This window comes from Amblyraja radiata, chromosome 20, assembly GCF_010909765.2.
Source record: "Amblyraja radiata isolate CabotCenter1 chromosome 20, sAmbRad1.1.pri, whole genome shotgun sequence".
Taxonomy (NCBI): domain Eukaryota; kingdom Metazoa; phylum Chordata; class Chondrichthyes; order Rajiformes; family Rajidae; genus Amblyraja; species Amblyraja radiata.
The window spans coordinates 4839555-4858415 of NC_045975.1; the positions used below are offsets into that span (position 1 = coordinate 4839555).

The following is an 18861-nucleotide window of genomic DNA, read 5'->3' on the forward strand; positions in this document are numbered from 1 at the left end:
GGGAAAAAAAAAGATTATTTTCTTTTTTGGCTTCCCGTTAAGAATCAGCATGAACAGTGCATAGCATCTTAAACTTAAGGGCCCGTCCCACTTTCACGACCCGATTCACCACCTCTGCCGAGTTTGCTCTTGACTCATACCCGCAGCATGTTTCGTAGGAGGTCGTTGGAGGCCTTAGGAGGTCGTAGCAGGTCGTGATGCTAGTCGTAGGTACTCGTGGCATCAAGTAGGTCGGGGCGTTTGTTTCAACACGATGAAAAATGTCCACTAGTAAAAACGGTCGTGAATTAGGTCGTGAAGGTGGGACAGCCCCCTTTAGAACACCATCGAACAACCGGACCAGTTGCTATGAAAGGGAGTAAAGATGAGAACAGAGAGGGAGAAAAAAAGCATCTCTGGAAGCATGTAAAACAAAAAAATAATGACACGCTTAAACAAAGGAGATTGTGCTCAGGAGTCATCCGTTGAGCATTGCCTGCATTCCCTTCACCTTCACCCCTCCCTAGCGGAACCATTGATCACAGTTATAACGCCACAATTGAATGGTTTGATCAGAATAAATTGAAGACAGGATGATTGACAAAACCCATTGAGGTATAAAAGAACACATTGATCGGTCGAAGTGTAGAAACACAATGGTGTGTGTTAATACATCACGTGAAAGCAGGGGACAACAGCACAACACGACATCAACTCCATTACCCAATCTCTGGGTCATTTCTGTACCTATACATTATATCATTATTTTTGTAGTGTCTATCGATATTTTTCTTCTTGTGTACTTGCATTGACAGCATTAACCTCTGGACAAAACAGTGCAGTCGATGGGGTTACAATACAAACAGCCGCAGACTGATCACGGGACGAGAAATCATTGACATTTCTCCTGGTTAGTCTTGCTTACAACGTACGACTCGGTTATCTTTTGAAACAACACTGACTACGAAAACGAAACAAGTCGACTCTTAGCAACGTCTTGAAATGAAATTACAGCCCTGTTTTTTTTTTCCAGAAACAATACAAAATATATAGTGACGGAAAGCGACTGGAAAACCAGTACAGAAGAGAGAGAGAGAGAGAGAGAGCAAGAGTAAGGCATCGTATATTTCCAGCACCAGTTGTTGTAAAAAAAGGCTTGCGTGGATTTGGCTAAAGAATTGCGTTTCTTCGCTGAGGTACAGCTCAATCCAGCTTCTCTTTCATGTTTTTGCAAAGATACAAAGTGCAACTCCAGTGGAGGTGTTAACTGCTCCTGGTGAGGAGACAAGCCTTAGTGACAATCAAGGTGTGTGTACGAGTGTGTGTGTGTGTGTGTCTGCCTATGTGTGTGCGTGTGTGCATGTGTATGCATGTGTGTGTGTGTGTGAATATCTGTGTGTGTGCATGTGTCTGTGCATGCGTGTGTGTGAATATCTCTCTGTGCATGTGTGTGTGTGCATGAGCGTGCGTCTGCCTACGTCTGTGTGTACATGCAAGTGTGTGCACGAGTGTGCATGTGTCTGCCAATTCATGTGTGCCTGGGTGAATATCTGTGTGTGTGCATGTATGCGTGTGCATCTCCCTGCGTGTATATGGTACTTTATTTGTCTCATGTACCCAGGTACAGGGAGATTCATTTTTGTATACAGTTCAGTACATGTATCACTACACATAAGCATTTAGATACATCTTAGATAAGCATCTCAGATACAGTACAAGTGTACAGCAGTAGTACAGTAGACAGTATACAGAGTCGCCAGTTTGGCACCATTTTCAAGTCCCAGTTGTTGTACGTACAGGGTTCTTGATCTGGCCATGAGGGTTTGTGTGCGTGTATGTGTGTGTGTGTGTGCGTCTGTATGCGTGTGTTCCCAATAAGGAAAGTGAGAGGAGGAGAAAATGGGGCCCTTCAGTATCGACCTCCGGCTCAGCCAAGCGCTCCCAGAACTAGTCTCTCGTGGTCTCGCGATGTACCGCCCCCCCCCCCGTGCTTTCGTCCGCCGGTCTTTGAGGTGAAGCAACCCGACCGTCTCCCGCTCGCTAGGTGCGCGGAGACCCGTGGGTTTGAATCGAGACCAGACTTCCTTGCGCCGGCTTGTCTTTGAAACCCAGCCAAACTCTAGTGGGCGGCATGGGCGATGGGTTGTGTAGCACCAGAATTGCCTTCAGTGGAGGAGAGCGTTCCTGCATTCCCCCACCTATACCCCACCAACCCACGCCCCACCCCACCCACCCCACCGCCCACGTCCCTCGCTCTCCTTCATTGTCTGAAGAAGTCGTTTGAAATGTCCAGTGTCTGCTGACTGTCGGTCTAGGAACAGCAGCACGAGATATATATTTTCAGGGCAGTACATGGCACATTGATATCAGATCCTTACCTTTGAAAATCAGGTTTTTAACTAGTTTTACACACGGAGTACAACATTTCCTCATTGGCTTGGCACAACTGAAGAAATAGTGCAGTTCTCATTTATATAACAAAACAGGCCAGGGTGAAAACCCAGAATGTAGTCTCCCCATAGGTTACCTGCACCCAATGGAGTTACGATATTTAAAATTGAGTTAAAGTGTCCTGTACTCAAAGCCCCATATTTTTTTTATATATATATATATATAAACCAAGGCTTCTGCCCAACACAGTTAATGGTCGGTTGTTGTTCTTCTTCTGAGAACTCACCTTCCGCAGAAGCTGCTCAGAGAGGGGTCGGACAGAAGTGACGGATTAATTTGGCAATTATTTGGCTCCATCAGAGCGTGGATTCCAGAGAAGAATCTAGAATGTCGTCGTGGTGGCTGTTGCTGTTGGAATCGCTGTCGTAACTGTGGGGGCTGGAGTAGTTTGCCGCTTCTTGCAAGCGCATCAGCATGTTCATCTGCAAAGGGGGAAGCACAGCAAGAAGGCGGTCGATTCAGGGTGAAGGCAGACTGGACACTTGTATTCACTGGAGTTTAGAAGGATGAGGGGAAGGGGGGGGGGGGGATCTTATAAAAACATATAAAATTATAAAAGGACTGGGCAAGCTAGATGCAGGAAAAATGTTCCCAATGTTGGGCGAGTCCAGAACCAGGGGCCACACAGTCTTAGAATAAAGGAGAGGCCATTTGGGACTGAAGTGAGAAAACATTTTTTCACACAGAGAGTTGTGAATTTGTGGAATTCCCTGCCACAGAGGGCAGTGGAGGCCAAGTCACTTAATGGATTTAAGAGAGAGTTAGAAAGAGCTCTAGGGGCTAGTGGAGTCTAGGGACATGGGGAGAAGGCAGGCACGGGTTATTGATAGGGGACGATCAGTCATGATCACAATGAATGGCGGTGCTGGATTGAAGGGATGAATGGCCTCCTCCTGCGTCTGTGGTCTATTGTACGGAGTTTGTACGTTCTCCCTGTGACCAGCGTGGAATTTCTCCCACTCTCCAAAGACGTGCAGGCTTGTCGGTTAATTGGCTTTGGTGTAATAGTAATCTGTCCCTTGTGTGTGTAGGATAGCGTTAAGGGCCTGTCCCACTGTACGAGGTAATTCAAGAGTTCTCCCGAGTTTTCCCCTGATTCGAACTCGGAGAATGTCCGTAGCGGGTCCGTCGGAGTTCGTGGATGTCCCGTAGCGGCTCGTACGAGTAAAAAGTAAGTTTTTTTCATCACGAGTATTTTTTTACTCGTGGACATTTTTCACAGTGTTGAAAAAACGTCACGAGTTTACCGGATTTCCCCAGTACCCACCGTTACTCGTACGAGCCGCTACGGGACATCCACGAATTCCTACGGGCCCGCTACGGACATTCTCCGAGTTCGAATCGGGGAAAACTCGGGAGAACTCGTGAATTACCTCGTACTGTGGGACAGGCCCTTTAGTGTGCGGGGATCGCTGGTCGGCACGGACTCAGTGGGCCGAAGGGCCTGTTTTCCGCGCTGCACCTCTAAACTAAAGAATGTAACCAACTCACAAGGGGGTCTCCCTCCGCCTCGCTCTGCTGTGCCTGTTTACTGGAACTACCGTTGCGGCCCGTTATGAAACCGTCAAAGCCAACATCTTCGGGCCTCAGCTGGAGGAGAGTGGGCCAGTCATGATGTTGGGGGGTAGCAACCCACGGGTACGTTTCCATCACCCACTTGGCTGGGTCTTCCCAAGGAGCTCTTCGTCCATACAGCTGCAGGACAACAAATACACTTGGAGGTCAGTAGCGAAATATCGACAATAGACAATAGGTGCAGGAGTAGGCCATCCGGCCCTTCAACCCTTCAATGTGATCATGGCTGATCATCCCCAATCACAATCACACTTTATTCGCCAAGTATGTTTGGCAACATACGAGGAACTTCATTGGCCAGGTCAGTCATACAATTAAAGCAACAGATCACTTCAAAAACACATTTTAACATGAACATCCACCACAGTGACTCCTCCACATTCCTCACTGTGATGGAAGGCGAAATAAAGTTCACGTCCTTCCCCTTAGTTCTTCCTCGGTCGTGGGCCTTGAGCTCCCGTTGACGGGATGATCTTAACTCCCATAGCCGGCGGCGTTCGGGCCCTCCGCATCGAGGCGATCCGCTCCCGCATCGGGGGGATGTCAGCTCCCCCGCGCTGGACGATCGAACCTCGCGTCGGGGCTGGTCGAACCTTCCGCGGCGTTGGAGCTCCCGACTCGGCCTCACCCGAGACTGCGAGCCCTTGATGGTAAGTTCACAGGCCGCGGTGGGAGCGATCCCAGGCAAGGGATCCGCTCCGATGTTAAGTCCTGGCCCCGCAATAGGGCTCAAAGTCAGTCCGAGGAGGCTTCCAGTTGCATCGATGGTAGGCCGCAGAGCTCGGAGAATGTGATCCGAAAATTGATCACATTGATTTCCGGGAAGGTAAGAACCTGAAAAAAAAAGTTTCCCCCTCCCCCCTCCCCCCACCCCCACATAAAACAGACCGAAGAACATTAAAACAAAACTTTTAACAAACTAAAAAATAACAAAAAGAGTGAAAAGATGAACAGGCTGCCGGCAGGGCTGACATCTCCCCGGCGCCCCTGGTGGTCTATAACCCCGTTCCTGCCTTCTCCCCGTATCCCCTGACTCCATTGTCTCCAAACACAGAATACAGATAGCCATGGCTTTATGTCCAGATTATATAGTAGGGATGTAATGCTGAGGCTCTAAGGCACTGGCTGGACCTCATGTGGAGTAAGTATTGTGAGCAGTTTAGGGCCCCATATCTGTCGAAGGATGTGCTGGCTCTGGAGAGGTTTGAGAGGAAAGTTACGAGAATGATCCCAGGGATGATTGGGTTTCCGTATGATGAGCGTTTGTCGGCACTGGGCCTGTACTCGCTGGAGTTTAGAAGGATGAGGGGTGACTTCATTGGAACTGACGGAATAGTGAAAGGCCTGGCTGGACTGGATGTGGAGTGGATGTTTCCACTAGTTGGAGAGTCTCGGACTAGAGGGCACAGGCTCGGAATAAGAGGACGTATCATTCGAAAAGGCATGAGGAGGAATTTCTTTAGCCAGAGGGTGGTGAATCTGTGGAATTATTTGCTTCAGACAGCTGTGGAAGCCTAGTCTTTGGGTATTTTTAAAGTGGAGATTGAATAGTACGGGTGTCAGGGGTTATGGGGAGAAGGCAGGAGAATGGGGTTGAGAGGGATAGATAGCTCAGCCATGATTGAATGGCGGAGTAGACTAGATGGGCCAAATGGCCTACCACCGGCTCCTTTGACTTATGAACTTATTTCACAGTTGTGGAAGATGTTGTACTAATTAGCCCTTCTTTGTAAACAATTTTTAGAATGAAGGATAATTTAATACCAGTTCCAGTTCTATGGGTTCTGGAAGTGTAGTCGAGGCCAACAAGGATCTTACAGTTGCTGGCCCAGCTAGAGTACAATTGTTTATAGGGGTCAGTGGGCGTACAGAGGGAGGGGATGCTCCACATGGTGTTTATACTAAACCTCGGTGTGCTCCTGAAACTTGATGTCGAGGTTCCAGGTACTGCCCCGACAACCGGTCCCCACCCTGAGCTAGGGTGCGCTAGGTGCCGAAGGTGCTAGACACAAAATGCTGGAGCAACTCAGCGGGACAGGCAGCGTCTCTTGGGCGAATCCAGAACCAGGGGCCACAGTCTTAGAATAAAGGGGAGGCCATTTAAGACTGAGGTGAGAAAAAACTTTTTTCACCCAGAGAGTTGTGAATTTGTGGAATTCCCTGCCACAGAGGGCAGTGGAGGCCAAATCACTGGATGGATTTAAGAGAGAGTTAGATATAGCTCCAGGGGCTAGTGGAATCAAGGGCTATGGAGAGAAGGCAGGCACGGGTTATTGATTGGGGACGATCAGCCATGATCACGATGAATGGCGGTGAGGCTCGAAGGGCCTCCTCCTGTACCTATTTTCTATGTCTCTATGTAAAAGGAATAGGTGACGTTTCGGGTCGGGGATATCTTCTTCAGATTCCAATTCTGATTCTGATTCTTCAGATTCTGAAGAAGGGTCTCGACCCCAGACATTAAATCAAATGTATGTTCGAGGGCAGAGAACAATGGTCGACGTACCTGTAACCCCTCTCGCACTGCCTCCAGCAGGTATGGGATGATGGAATAATTCCACAGGTCAGTAAACCAAACCCTCGAGCCATCAACGTCCATAGGACAAGACAGGAACAGTCGAGGACCTAAACACGTGGACATTATGAATGAATGAATGGGTTATTTCGCTCATACATTAAAAAGAACAAACCTTTACAATCTGTGTGAATATGAACCAAAACACTGTATCCATTTCACACATCATTCACATACTCAATGACCGAAAAAGGAATAGGCTGAAGCCACAAAGCTTATTTTTGCCTATCCTATACAATCCATAAGATAACCAAGAATATCACCATTACAAAGGAAAGAAAAAAAATAAAATGTACTCTTAAAATTTTTTTTTTTTTAAATTGGATAGGTTTATGGGAAAGGAATGGAGGGTTATGGTCTGAGTGCGGGTAGATGGGACTAGGGGAAAATAAGTGTTCGGCACGGACTTGAAGGGCCGAGATGGCCTGTTTTCTGTGCTGTAATTATTATATGGTTAGATTGTAATCCTGACTTATTTTACATTTTAATAATTTTACATTATAATCCTTAATTATTTTACATTTTAATGCTTTTTTGTAACTCAACAGAGAGCTACAAAATTTGAACTCATCACTAGGCCCGTTCCATAATTTGACTCCCAAAACTGAGACACATCTATTAGCAATGTTACAAAATTTTGAGATTTAAAAAATCAAGTCTGTAATTTATCCCATCAGATAAAGCATAAAAATAAGTTTAATTTGACACCTAATTCACTTTCATATCTCAAGTATTTAAAAGGTTATGGCCATTTTCATACTGGGAAATGAGCATCTTGTTCCCTATTGATTTTCTATGGACATAACAAAAAAGCTGTGATCGTGAACAGTCAAAAGCCCATAACTTTCTTAAAAATTAAGAGAACTGAATGAAATTTTCAGTTATCATAGATTGAAGCATTCTGAAACAAATATAAAATAATCTTACTTGGATGACCTGAAATTAAAGCATATAATTAGTTAGTTACCTAATTGTAGCTAATTTCAGACTTCAATTACTAGATCTAAACATCTATCCATTTCTTAATAAATGATTAACATTTTTAAATAGCCTAAATGTCCAAATAATATTCACAAATAATTCACAATAAAACATGATTTTAAAATCTCATTTACATTAATTTATAGGCCAAATGGAAGGAATTTAGTGTTTAATTGCTGTAAATAAATGTCCATTTAAATCAGCTTTCCAGTGGGTCCCTGTGGAACGCGCTGGTTTAGAACGTTCACATTGCGGTAGATTTGTGCCCCAAATGCCGAGAAAAATACTGCGGGATATAATGGGGCCAAAATGAGCTACTCGCAATATTAAACTTTGTATAAAGGGATCTTTAGAAGCCCTTTTTAATGTAAAAATATACAGCATACCTTCAGATATTTGCTTTATGAGACCCTGCGGTTGCTGGCGGTCGCGGGTTTAGAGATTGATTTTTAAACTACTATAACTGTTATTCAAGGCCTTTAAACCTAATAATAGCTTTTGCGACGGGGTCTTTCAGCGATTTTTCGTTAATAATTAACTAGGCTGAACATTTTCGATTGGAACAGCTTAGAGAAAATCGCGTTTTAAACCCGCCCCCTCTAAACGGCGCCAAAATCGCGCACACCCGCAACGGCAGATTTTCACCGACGCTTCAGGTAGGCTTTGCAACATACCTACATCTATATTTTACATTGGTTCTCACTTCACATGTTACAAAAATACACAACCCTCTTAAATTATAATGTCCTTCTCTTAATTTAATTTTTTTTTGAATACTTTCATTATATTGAAAGGTTAGTCTAGTTTAGAGATACAGTGCGGAAACAGGCCCTTCGCGCCGAACAGCGATCCCCGCACATTAACACTATCCGACACACACTAGGGACAATTTGCATATTTACCAAGCCAATTAACCTGCAAACCTGCACGTCTTTGCCGTCTGGGAGGAAACCGAACATCTCGGAGAAAACCCACGCAGGTCACGGGGAGAACGTACAAACTCCGTACCGAGAGCACCCATAGTCGGGATCGAACCCGGGTCTCTGGCGCTGCATTCGCTGTAAGGCAGCAACTATCGCTGCGCCACCGTGAAAGGATGATTAGTAGAACAATAGAGCCATAGAGTTATACAACACGGAAACAGGCCCTTCAGCCCGACTGGTCCATGCCGACCAAGATGCCCCATCTACACTGGTCCCACCTGCCCTCCTTTGGTCTTTCTTAGGCCCCCTTCGGTCGTGGCTGACCGTGGGTGTCTCCAGTATTGGAGGACGCCTGTGCATGACTTTGTTTAACGTGGGGAGACTGGTGCACAGACAGCCACCCCACGGTCCTTGACAGATCTGGGTCAGGATCCAGTGACATGGAGTCCAAGACGACCGGAGACCCTTTTCTGCTGCAGCCTTCATCCGCCTTCCCAGCCGTTGTGACACTCCACTAAGGTCAGCCATCGTACACCGCCTGTTCCACCGTTGAGGTTTTGGTTGGATTGCTCTTTGTCAGAGACCTCCTCCCTCGACCTTACATAGAAAATAGGTGCAAGAGTAGGCCATTCGGCCCTTCGAGCCTGCACCGCCATTCAATATGATCACGGCTGATCATTCAACTCAGTATCCTGTACCTGCCTTCTCTCCATACCCCCTGATCACTTTAGCCACAAGGGCCACATCTAACCCTCTTAAATATAGCCAATGAACTGGCCTCAACTACCTTCTGTGGCAGAGAATTCCACAGATACACCACTCTCTGTGTGAAAAATGTTTTTCTCATCTCGGTCCTAAAAGACTTCTCCCTTATCCTTAAACTGTGACCCCTTGTTTTGGACTTCCCCAACATCGGGAACAATCTTCCTAGCCTGCATCTAACCTGTCCAACCCCTTAAGAATTTTGTAAGTTTCTATAAGATCGCCCCCTCAATCTTCTAAATTCTAGCCGGGAGTATCTGAGCCTTATAAATAAAATCACAGTCTCAAAATACAAAGATGATACTGATTACGCGGTGTATTTACCAATGGTAACATCAGATGAGCTGTGGGCTTCTAGGAACCTGTTCAGGTGGTGCCACACCTTGGGAATCCAATCAATGATCTTCACCAGCTCGGTGTTCCTCGTTCTCGTACTAATCTCGGTCTCAATCAGCTTCCGGCGAAGGTAGCGGCCCAAGAAACCTTTCACTGGCTCGGTGTGATTAGCGCACAGCACCCACCTGCGATAGACAAGGGTTACGGGGTGAAGGCAGCATAATGGGGGTGGGTGGGAAAGATAGCGTGTTCCGTTCCGTTCCGTTCCGACGTCGGAGTTCCGATCATTCCGGCGAGATGACGGACCTGTACATCGGGTAGCAGCGACTGCGGAGGGTTCAAAGGTCCTGACCACGGGTGAACAAAGAGGAAGGTGACTGAACTTTACTGCCTTCCCTCTCAGTGGGAAACCTTGATTCCGCTGTTGTGTATTAGACAATAGACAATAGGTGCAGGAGTAGGCCATTCGGCCCTTCGAGCCAGCACCGCCATTCAATGTGATCATGGCTGATCATCCACAATCAGTACCCTGTACCTGCCTTCTCCCCATATCCCCTGACTCCGCTATCTTTAAGAGCCCTATCTAGCTCTCTCTTGAAAGCATCCAGAGAACTGGCCTTCACCGCCCCCTGAGGCAGAGAATTCCACAGACTCACCACTCTCTGTGAGAAAAAGTGCTTCCTTGTCTCCGTTCTAAATGGCTTACTCCTTATTCTTGAACTGTGGCCCCTGGTTCTGGACTCCCCCAACATCGGGAACATGTTTCCTGCCTCTAGCGTGTCCAAACCCTTAACAGGGTGTATGGTTATGTTTGGAGTATTTTTCACTTGATCCTTGGGAATTCCTACAGATGCGTTGATAGTAAAATATAGAGTCAAGGAACTGCAGATGCTGGTTTACAATAAAAGGCACAAAGTGCTGGAGTAACGCAGCGGATCAGGCAGCATCTCTGGAGGACATGGACAGGTGACGTTTTGGGTTGGGACCCTTCTTCAGACTGATTCTCCCGATCTTACTTCGGACTGTGGCATCAGCCTGTGGAAGGATCCCGACCGAAACATCACCGACCCACGTTCTCCAAAGATGCTGCCTGACCCGTTGAATTACTCCAGAACCTGGCGTCCGATCATGAAATGAGTTGATTAAAAAGAGCTTAAAGCTGATTTTAACTGTACATCTATATTACTAAAACTCTGTTCTTGACCGGTTTTGGCGATCTGTGCTGCGGTTTCTGAGATTACGCCGCCACCTACGGCTGTCATTTTTGGCCACCTCGCTCAGAGCCCCCCTCCGCCGCATGTGTGCCGAGGATTTTTCCCGTCGAAGAAAATTGACAGAGATATTAATGTTTTTACAATATTCCCCATTCTCTCTGCTGCCCCTGCTGGAGGGAGGGGGAGGGACTATAAAACCAGGAAGTGTTGTGCCTCAATCAGTCTCTGCAAGTGGTGTGCCTCAAGCAGAGCTTTGAATGACACTGACAAATGTCTACAGCACTGTGAGTACCCTTAATTTGGTTTGAAAATGAAAATATGGTTAGAGGTAAAATAACACTGCCTGCAAATGGTTGTTTGGGTTTGGGTTGAAGTAAAAAGGCACTCTCTCCCCCCCCCTCCTTTCCCCCTCTCCTCTCCCCCCCTCTCCTCTCCCCCCCTCTCCTCTCTCCCCCCTCTCCTCTCTCCCCCCTCCCTCTCCTCTTTCCCCCCCTCCCTCCTCTCTCCCCCCTCCCTCTCCTCTCTCCCCCCTCCCTCTCCTCTCTCCTCCCCCCTCTCCTCTCCTCCCCCCCTCTCCTCTCCCCCCCCCTCTCCTCCTCTCCTCTCCTCTCCCCTCCCCCCCCCCCCCCCCCCCTCCCCCCCCCTCTCCCCTCCCCCCCTCCCCCCTCTCTCCTCCCCCCTCTCCTCCCCCCCCTCTCCTCTCCCCCCCTCTCTCTCTCTCTTTCTCCCCCTCCTCCCCTCCATCCCCTCCCCCACCGTCCCTCCCCTAAACCCCCCTCCCCTCCACACACCCCTACTCCCTCCCTGCTCCCCACTTCTTCCCCGCCCCTCATCTCACCCCCCTCTCAGCACTCCCCCTCTCTCCCCCTCTCTCCTCCCCCCTCTCCTCCCCCCCCCCCTCTCTCTCTCTCTCTCTCTCTCTCCCCACCTCCCCTCCAATAGCGTGAGTGCGGGGGGGGGGGGGGGGGGGGGTAGTTAGTGTGTGACGCTGCATGCCGCATCCCCCCCCACAACCGCACGTTAGGGGAACAGACCCAACGGGTCTGCACTTGGTCTAGTAAGAAATAGAAATGCGACAGCTTATCAAAAACGGGATAAGTTCCAGAATGAAACGTGTTTGGACAGTACCTGAAGTTATGATGAAGTTGCAGATTAGGAGTGGATGACGTCGCCTGGTTCATTGAGCCAATAATGTAAGGACTGAAAAAAACCAAATGTCCACAATTAGTAATTACATGAAGAAATATTTCCATTCAGTTCAAAGGAGACTAAAGTGTAAAAAAACAGAATTTACCAAGAAGTTGTAATGAGAAGGAACTGCAGAGGCTAGCTTACCAAAAAAAAAAACTACTACTTAAGGAAGTAGCCCCAGAAATAGTGGATGCATTAGTGATAATTTTTCAAAACTCTTTAGATTCTGGAGTAGTTCCTGAGGATTGGAGGGTAGCTAATGTAACCCCACTTTTTAAAAAGGGAGGGAGAGAGAAAACGGGGAATTACAGACCAGTTAGTCTAACGTCGGTAGTGGGGAAACTGCTAGAGTCAGTTATTAAAGATGGAATAGGAGCACATTTGGAAAGTGGTGAAATCATTGGACAAAGTCAGCATGGATTCACGAAAGGTAAATCATGTCTGACGAATCTTACAGAATTTTTCAAGGATGTAACTAGTAAAGTGGATAAGGGAGAACCAGTGGATGTGTTATATCTGGATTTTCAGAAGGTTTTCGACAAGGTCCCACATAAGAGATTAGTATACAAACTTAAAGCACACGGTATTGGGGGTTCAGTATTGATGTGGGTAGCGAACTGGCTGGCAGATAGGAAGCAAAGAGTAGGAGTAAACGGGTCCTTTTCAGAATGGCAGGCAGTGACTAGTGGGGTACCGCAAGGCTCAGTGCTGGGACCCCAGCTATTTACAAAATATATTAATGATTTGGACGAGGGAATTGCATGCAACATCTCCAGGGTCGGGGTGATGTGGTCCCTTTTTCGGAAAGACTGCAAAATGCCGCAACGAGACTCCTGACGGGCACCCGAAAAAGGGACCACATCACCTTTCTTTGTGGCCCTTTCTGACATCTCCCCGAATCAAAACTATCAATAAATTGACCGCATCTCTCTTGGTCATTTGTGGTTCCTTTGCCATGTGCAAGTCAGATGCCACGTTGTCCGCCCAGAACAACATTGACCAAGCCCGGAGAATATTCCGCTGGCCAGGAAACATTTTGGGACATTTTTACGTCACGAAAGCTTCTCATAAATTCAAAGCTCGCTCTTTATATTTTGAAGTAAATATTGTTTGGCAAAAACCGGAATCTCAGAACATTTTACCATCTCAGTTCTTGCTCTGCGGACTTAGGAAATGTAGCGCACTCTGTGTTCCACACATTGGTGATCGAATGGTACTGTGAGGGGCTGTGACACTCCTATGTTGCTGGCTCAATTATGGTTCTGAATCACCACACGTGGCAGCAGCATACAGAGTCAAAGTCAATTTTAACAAGTCAACATGTGTGGGGGGTTTTTTAGATGATAGTTAAAAAGAAACCCCCTCACCATTTATGGTACTTGCAGTTCAAAAGGCCATTGAAGATCTCGCCGAGTGAGCCAACATGATGCAGGTTGTCCAAGATGATCACGATTGGCATGTCCACCGCGTTGACCTCGCTATTGCACTGGTCCGCAAGGTTCGACAGATACTGCCGGAGTTCCTGAAGAACAAGAATCCCTCGCTGGTCAGTCTGCACCTTCAAACTGACTGCTCAATACAAACAACTAACCCAGACTCTAAGTACAACAGATGCTGGACAGTTAAGGTAAAAGAGTTTATCCGCTTGGGCAGTCTGCACCCTAGTGGCATAAACATTGAATTCTCCAATTTCCGGTAGCCCTTGCTGTCTCCTCCCCTTCTCAGCTCTCCCTCAGCCCTTGGGCTCCTCCTCTTCCTTTCTTCTTTCTCCTTTCTCCCCCCCCCATACCCTACATCAGTCTGAAGAAGTGTTTTGGCCCGAAACGTTGACAGCAACTGCAGTCAGGGTCGAACCCGGGTCTGTGGCGTTGTAAGGCAGCAACTCTACCGCTGCGCCACCGTTTAATGGCAGAATGGAAGCTAAGCTGGCTTTCAATTCTACAAAAGATTGTAGATCTTCAAATATAAACTGTCTAACTTTTCTATTTTTCTCTGATCTTGGAAAGTTCTGAGGAACAATTTAAATAATAATAATAATAATAATAATAATAATAATAATAATAATAATAATAATAATAATAATAATAATAATAATAATAATAATAATAATATTAAACTTTATTACGGACTCGAGGTCCAGACAAGGGGCAACATTACATTAAAATGCATTGCATATTAAAAACTATCATAAAATACATATAACATCTTAGTATATCACTTATAAAAGCATCATAAATTATATATTAAAAAAAAACCCCAAAAAAACACAATATATGAATTAAAAATCCAGATTAAAAGAATGCTCAATTTCCTACAATGAGACAACGATACCAGTGTCTCCACAGCTGGGATCCGTAGCGTGTAGAAACTATAATTTATTTTTAAACACTATATTCACTCCATTGATAAGAAGCAGATTTTCAGAAAATTCTGGGTCTTTATTTCTGAAGCTATCAACCTAAATCCGGTCTGAAGAAGGTTTTGGCCCAAAACGTCGCCTACTTCCTTTGCTCCATAGACGCTGCCGCGCCCGCTGACTTTCTCCAGCACTTTTGTCTACCTACATCAGGTGTCGACCCGAAACGTGGACCCTCAACAGCCCCGATTGCTCACCTTGCAAGACTTGTGATCCACGTTGAAGGTCGCGATGATTCCGTCCGACAGCTCTCTGCCTTCCCTCAGCACCATGTGCTCGGCGAGGCGGTTGGCCAGGAAGGTTTTGCCGGTACCGCTTGGTCCCGACAGGATGATGCGGCGGTGATCCGTCAGCAGGGAGATGTAACGCTGCAACATCGGCTTGGGAATCAGCGTCTCGAACACGAGGGAGTCAGAACTGTGCTCTGACAGACCTGCGCGTGGCAACACAATCGGCAAGTTTAGTTTGGTTCCGTTGAGTTTAGTTTCGAGATACGGCGCGGAAACGGGACCGACGGCCCCACCGAGGCTGCACCGACCAGCGATCAGCTGTTGTACAGAGCCCTAGTGAGACCACACCTGGAGTATTGTGTGCAGTTTTGGTCCCCTAATTTGAGGAAGGACAAGGTTAATTCCTGGGATGGCGGGACTGTCATATGCTGAGAGAATGGAGCGGCTGGGCTTGTACACGCTGGAGTTTAGAAGGATGAGAGGGCATCTCATTGAAACATATAAGATTGTTAAGGATTTGGACACGCTCGAGGCAGGAAACATGTTCCTGATGTTGGGGGAGTCCAGAACCAGGGGCCACAGTTTAAGAATAAGGAGTAAGCCATTTAGAACGGAGACGAGGAAACACTTTTTCTCACAGAGAGTGGTGAGTCTGTGGAATTCTCTGCCTCAGAGGGCGGTGGAGGCAGGTTCTCTGGATGCTTTCATGAGAGAGCTGGATAGGGCTCTTAAAGATAGCGGAGTCAGGGGATATGGGGAGAAGGCAGGAACGGGGTACTGATTGGGGATGATCAGCCATGATCATATTGAATGGCGGTGCTGGCTCGAAGGGCCGAATGGCCTACTCCTGCACCTATTGTCTATTGTCTATCCCCGCAAATTAACACCATCCGACACACACGTAGGATAATTTTTACATTTTATACCAAGCCAATTAACCTACAAACCTGTACGTCTTTGGAGTGTGGGAGGAAGCCGAAGATATTGGAGAAAACCCACGCAGGTCACGGGGAGAACGTACAAACTCTGTTCAGACAGCACCTGCAGTCAGGATTGAACCCGGATCTTTAGCGCTGCAAGGCAGCAACTCTACCGCTGTGCCACCATGTAATGGCTGAATGCAAGCTAAGCTGGCTTTCAATTCTACAAAATAACACTATAGATCTTCAAATATAAACTGTCCCAACTTTTCTATTTTTCTCTGGTCTTGGAAAGTTCTGAGGAACAATTCAAATCACTATTATTTCTTTTTAAACACTATGTTCATTGTTAAGAAGCAGATTTTCAGAAAATTTTCGAGTTTCTCTTTTTGTGAAGCTATCAACCTAAATCAGGTCTCGACCCGAAACGTCAGCCATTCCTTCTCTCCAGAGATGCTGCCTGACCTGCTGAGTTACTCCAGCTTTTTGCGACTATCCTCGTTTTTATAATCTACAACCTAAATCTCATAGAGTGTATGGCCGTCAGAATTCAGACATAAAAGTGCGGTAATGCTCAATAGAATCAGCAGGGGGCGTCTGGAACCATCGGACAGAAGACACAAGGAACAGCAGATGCTGGAATCTTGTGTAGAACCCAAACTCAATGGGTCAGGCAGTATCTCTAGAGGACGTGGATGGGTGATTTTTCAGGCCTTCTTCAAAGAAACACAAAAATTTGTTTAAGAAGGTACTGCAGATGCTGGAAAATCGAAGGTAGACAAAAGTGCTGGAGAAACTCAGTGGGTGCAGCAGCATATATGGAGCGAAGGAAATAGGCAACATTTCGGGCGAAACCCTTCTCTGAAAATTCAGCTATCTATGTCCTCCAGAGATGCTGCATCATTGGACTGTGCTTGGTCCAAATTATTTTCCAATTATGGGGTTTCAATGAAATTAAAAAATTCTGGTCCATATTTTTAAATTCCTAATTCCCCATCAGGTCTGAGGGTGATGGTTTACTCCTGTTGTTCTTTCTCGTTTTCTAGATCTTACCTCTGGTTCCCCTTCTCGAATGGGGTGGCACGGTGGCGCTGGGGTAGAGTTGCTGCCTTACAGCACCAGAGACCCGGGTTCAATCCTGACTACGGGTGCTGTCTGAACAGAGTTTGTATGTTCTCCCCGTGATGGTGCTGTCCGTACTGTGACCGCTTGGGTTTTCCCCGGGAGCTCAGGTTTCCTCCCACACTCCATAAAGACGTACAGGTTTTTATAGGTTTAAGAAGGTCTGCAGATGCTGGAAAAATCGAAGGTGGACAAAAATGCTGGAGAAACTCAGCGGGTGAGGCAGCATTTATGGAGCGAAGGCCCTTCTTCAGAAGAACCCGAAACGTCACCTATTCCTTTGTTTCATAGATGCTGCCTCACCCGCTGAGTTTCTCCAGCATTTTTGTCTACCTTCAGATTTATAGGTTAATTGGTTTTAGTGAAATTGTAAATTGTCGCTCGTGTGTGTAGGATAGTGCTCGTGTACGGGGTGATCGCTGGTCAGAGCAGACTCGATGGGCCGAAGGGCCTGTTGCCGCACTGTATCTCTAAAGTATAAAAGTCCAATCTACTTTCTTGAAAATCAAGAGCACTGAAGCCTCCAGAACAAATACCATTCATACCTTTCAGGGACATAGTGATTGTGTTGCTCTCTCCGACTAAGTAGCCGCAGGGTAACAATTCGGGTGTGTCCACGTTGTTGATGCGTATGATATCCCCAATACTGTAGCCCAACACACTGTCCGAGTTCAGCCCCAACTGGCTTACTGGATCCACATGGATAATGTACTCCTGAGAAAAATTGGTTCAACAGTCAAGAGTGTTTTATTGTCGTGTGTCCCAGATAGAACAATGAAAATCCTACTCGCAGCAGCACAACAGAATATGTAAACATAGTACACTGTAAACAATATGATAAACAAGAAAAGGTCAGTGTGTGTGTGTGTACATATATATATATATATGTATACACAGACACACATATATACATACTTACACAGAAACACACACACACGCACATATAAATAAATAAACACAAGCGCGCACACAAACACGTACACACACAAACACGCACACAAACACGCACACACACACACACACACACAAACACGCACACACACACACACAAGCACACATATACACACACACACACAAGCACACACACGCACACACACACACAAGCACACACACGCACACACACACACAAAAACACACACACACAAACACGCACACACAAACACACAAACACGCACACACAAACACGCGCGCACACACACACACACTCACAAACAAACACGCACACACACACACACACACACACACACACACACAAACAAACAATAATAATGCCAAAAGATAAAACCAATGCCCCAATTCTCTGTAATTCAGAGCTTATTTGGAGGTTGAAGTGTTCAATAGCCTGATGGTTGTAATGAGGTGCAAATTTAAAATAATAATTATTCCCCAATCACTGAACTGGGTATTGTATATATAAATTTAATTTTCAAACCTTACCTTAAATAGACGACGCACAACACCATCCAACACATCCCACTTAGTCTTCCCACTGACACCAATGCAGCCCACGATGTACTCTCTCATCCGTGATTCCTGCATGCATGTGACAAATGGAAGAGAGATTTAATGGGCACATGTTTAGTTTAGTTAGAGAGACAGCGCGGAAACAGGCCCTTCGGCCCACCGGGTCCGCGCTGACCAGCGATCACCCCGTACACTAACGCTATCACACACGCAATTTACAGAAGCCAATTAACCTACAAACCTGCACGTCTTTGGAGTGTGGAAGGAAAACGGAGCACCCGGAGTTAAAACACAGGGAGAAGGTACAAACTCCGGTGTCAGGATCGAATCTGGGTCTCTGCCGCTGTAGGGCAGCAAGTCTACCGCTGTGCCACAATGCTGCCCCGTTGATGATTGTGTCCATGTACACAATAAGTAGGTGGCATTTAATGTACCACTAGACTCAGTGGGACCTGTTGGGTCCCAGTCACACGGGAGGCCTGGTCCTCCCCAACGCAACCTATTCCCCAACGCAATATTCCACCACTCACCCATTCCCCCAACGCAACCCGTTCCCCCAAAGCAATGTTCCACCACTCTGGGGAGGGGGTGTGGGGGTGGGTGAGTGGGGGAGCGGGGGCGTGGGGAGGGGGGGTGTGGGCGAGGGGGGTGTGGGTAGGAGGGGGGGTGGGGTGAGTGGGGGAGGGGGCTGGTGTGGGGGAGGGTGTGTGTGGGGGAGGGGG

The 18861-nt window shown here is 46.9% G+C and overlaps 1 protein-coding gene across 11 annotated transcripts in view; it reads right to left on the reverse strand.

Moving 5' to 3' along the window:
* Positions 1 to 777: 777 nt before the first annotated feature.
* The window catches only part of nav2 (neuron navigator 2), a 603312-nt gene continuing 585228 nt past the window's right edge, over positions 778 to 18861 (reverse strand). For 7 of the 11 annotated variants that reach the window (XM_033038682.1, XM_033038683.1, XM_033038676.1 and 4 more), the window contains 9 exons: positions 18113 to 18211; positions 17221 to 17389; positions 14601 to 14836; positions 13355 to 13509; positions 11925 to 11996; positions 9571 to 9767; positions 6512 to 6630; positions 3922 to 4125; positions 778 to 2852 (listed from right to left, as the gene is read on the reverse strand). In XM_033038682.1, the coding sequence (XP_032894573.1) occupies positions 2727 to 2852; positions 3922 to 4125; positions 6512 to 6630; positions 9571 to 9767; positions 11925 to 11996; positions 13355 to 13509; positions 14601 to 14836; positions 17221 to 17389; positions 18113 to 18211 (1377 nt within the window). In that variant the 3' untranslated portion in view covers positions 778 to 2726. The remainder of the gene's footprint in view (positions 2853 to 3921; positions 4126 to 6511; positions 6631 to 9570; positions 9768 to 11924; positions 11997 to 13354; positions 13510 to 14600; positions 14837 to 17220; positions 17390 to 18112; positions 18212 to 18861) is intronic. The other 4 variants (XM_033038677.1, XM_033038685.1, XM_033038686.1 and 1 more) reach the window with 1 other exon arrangement.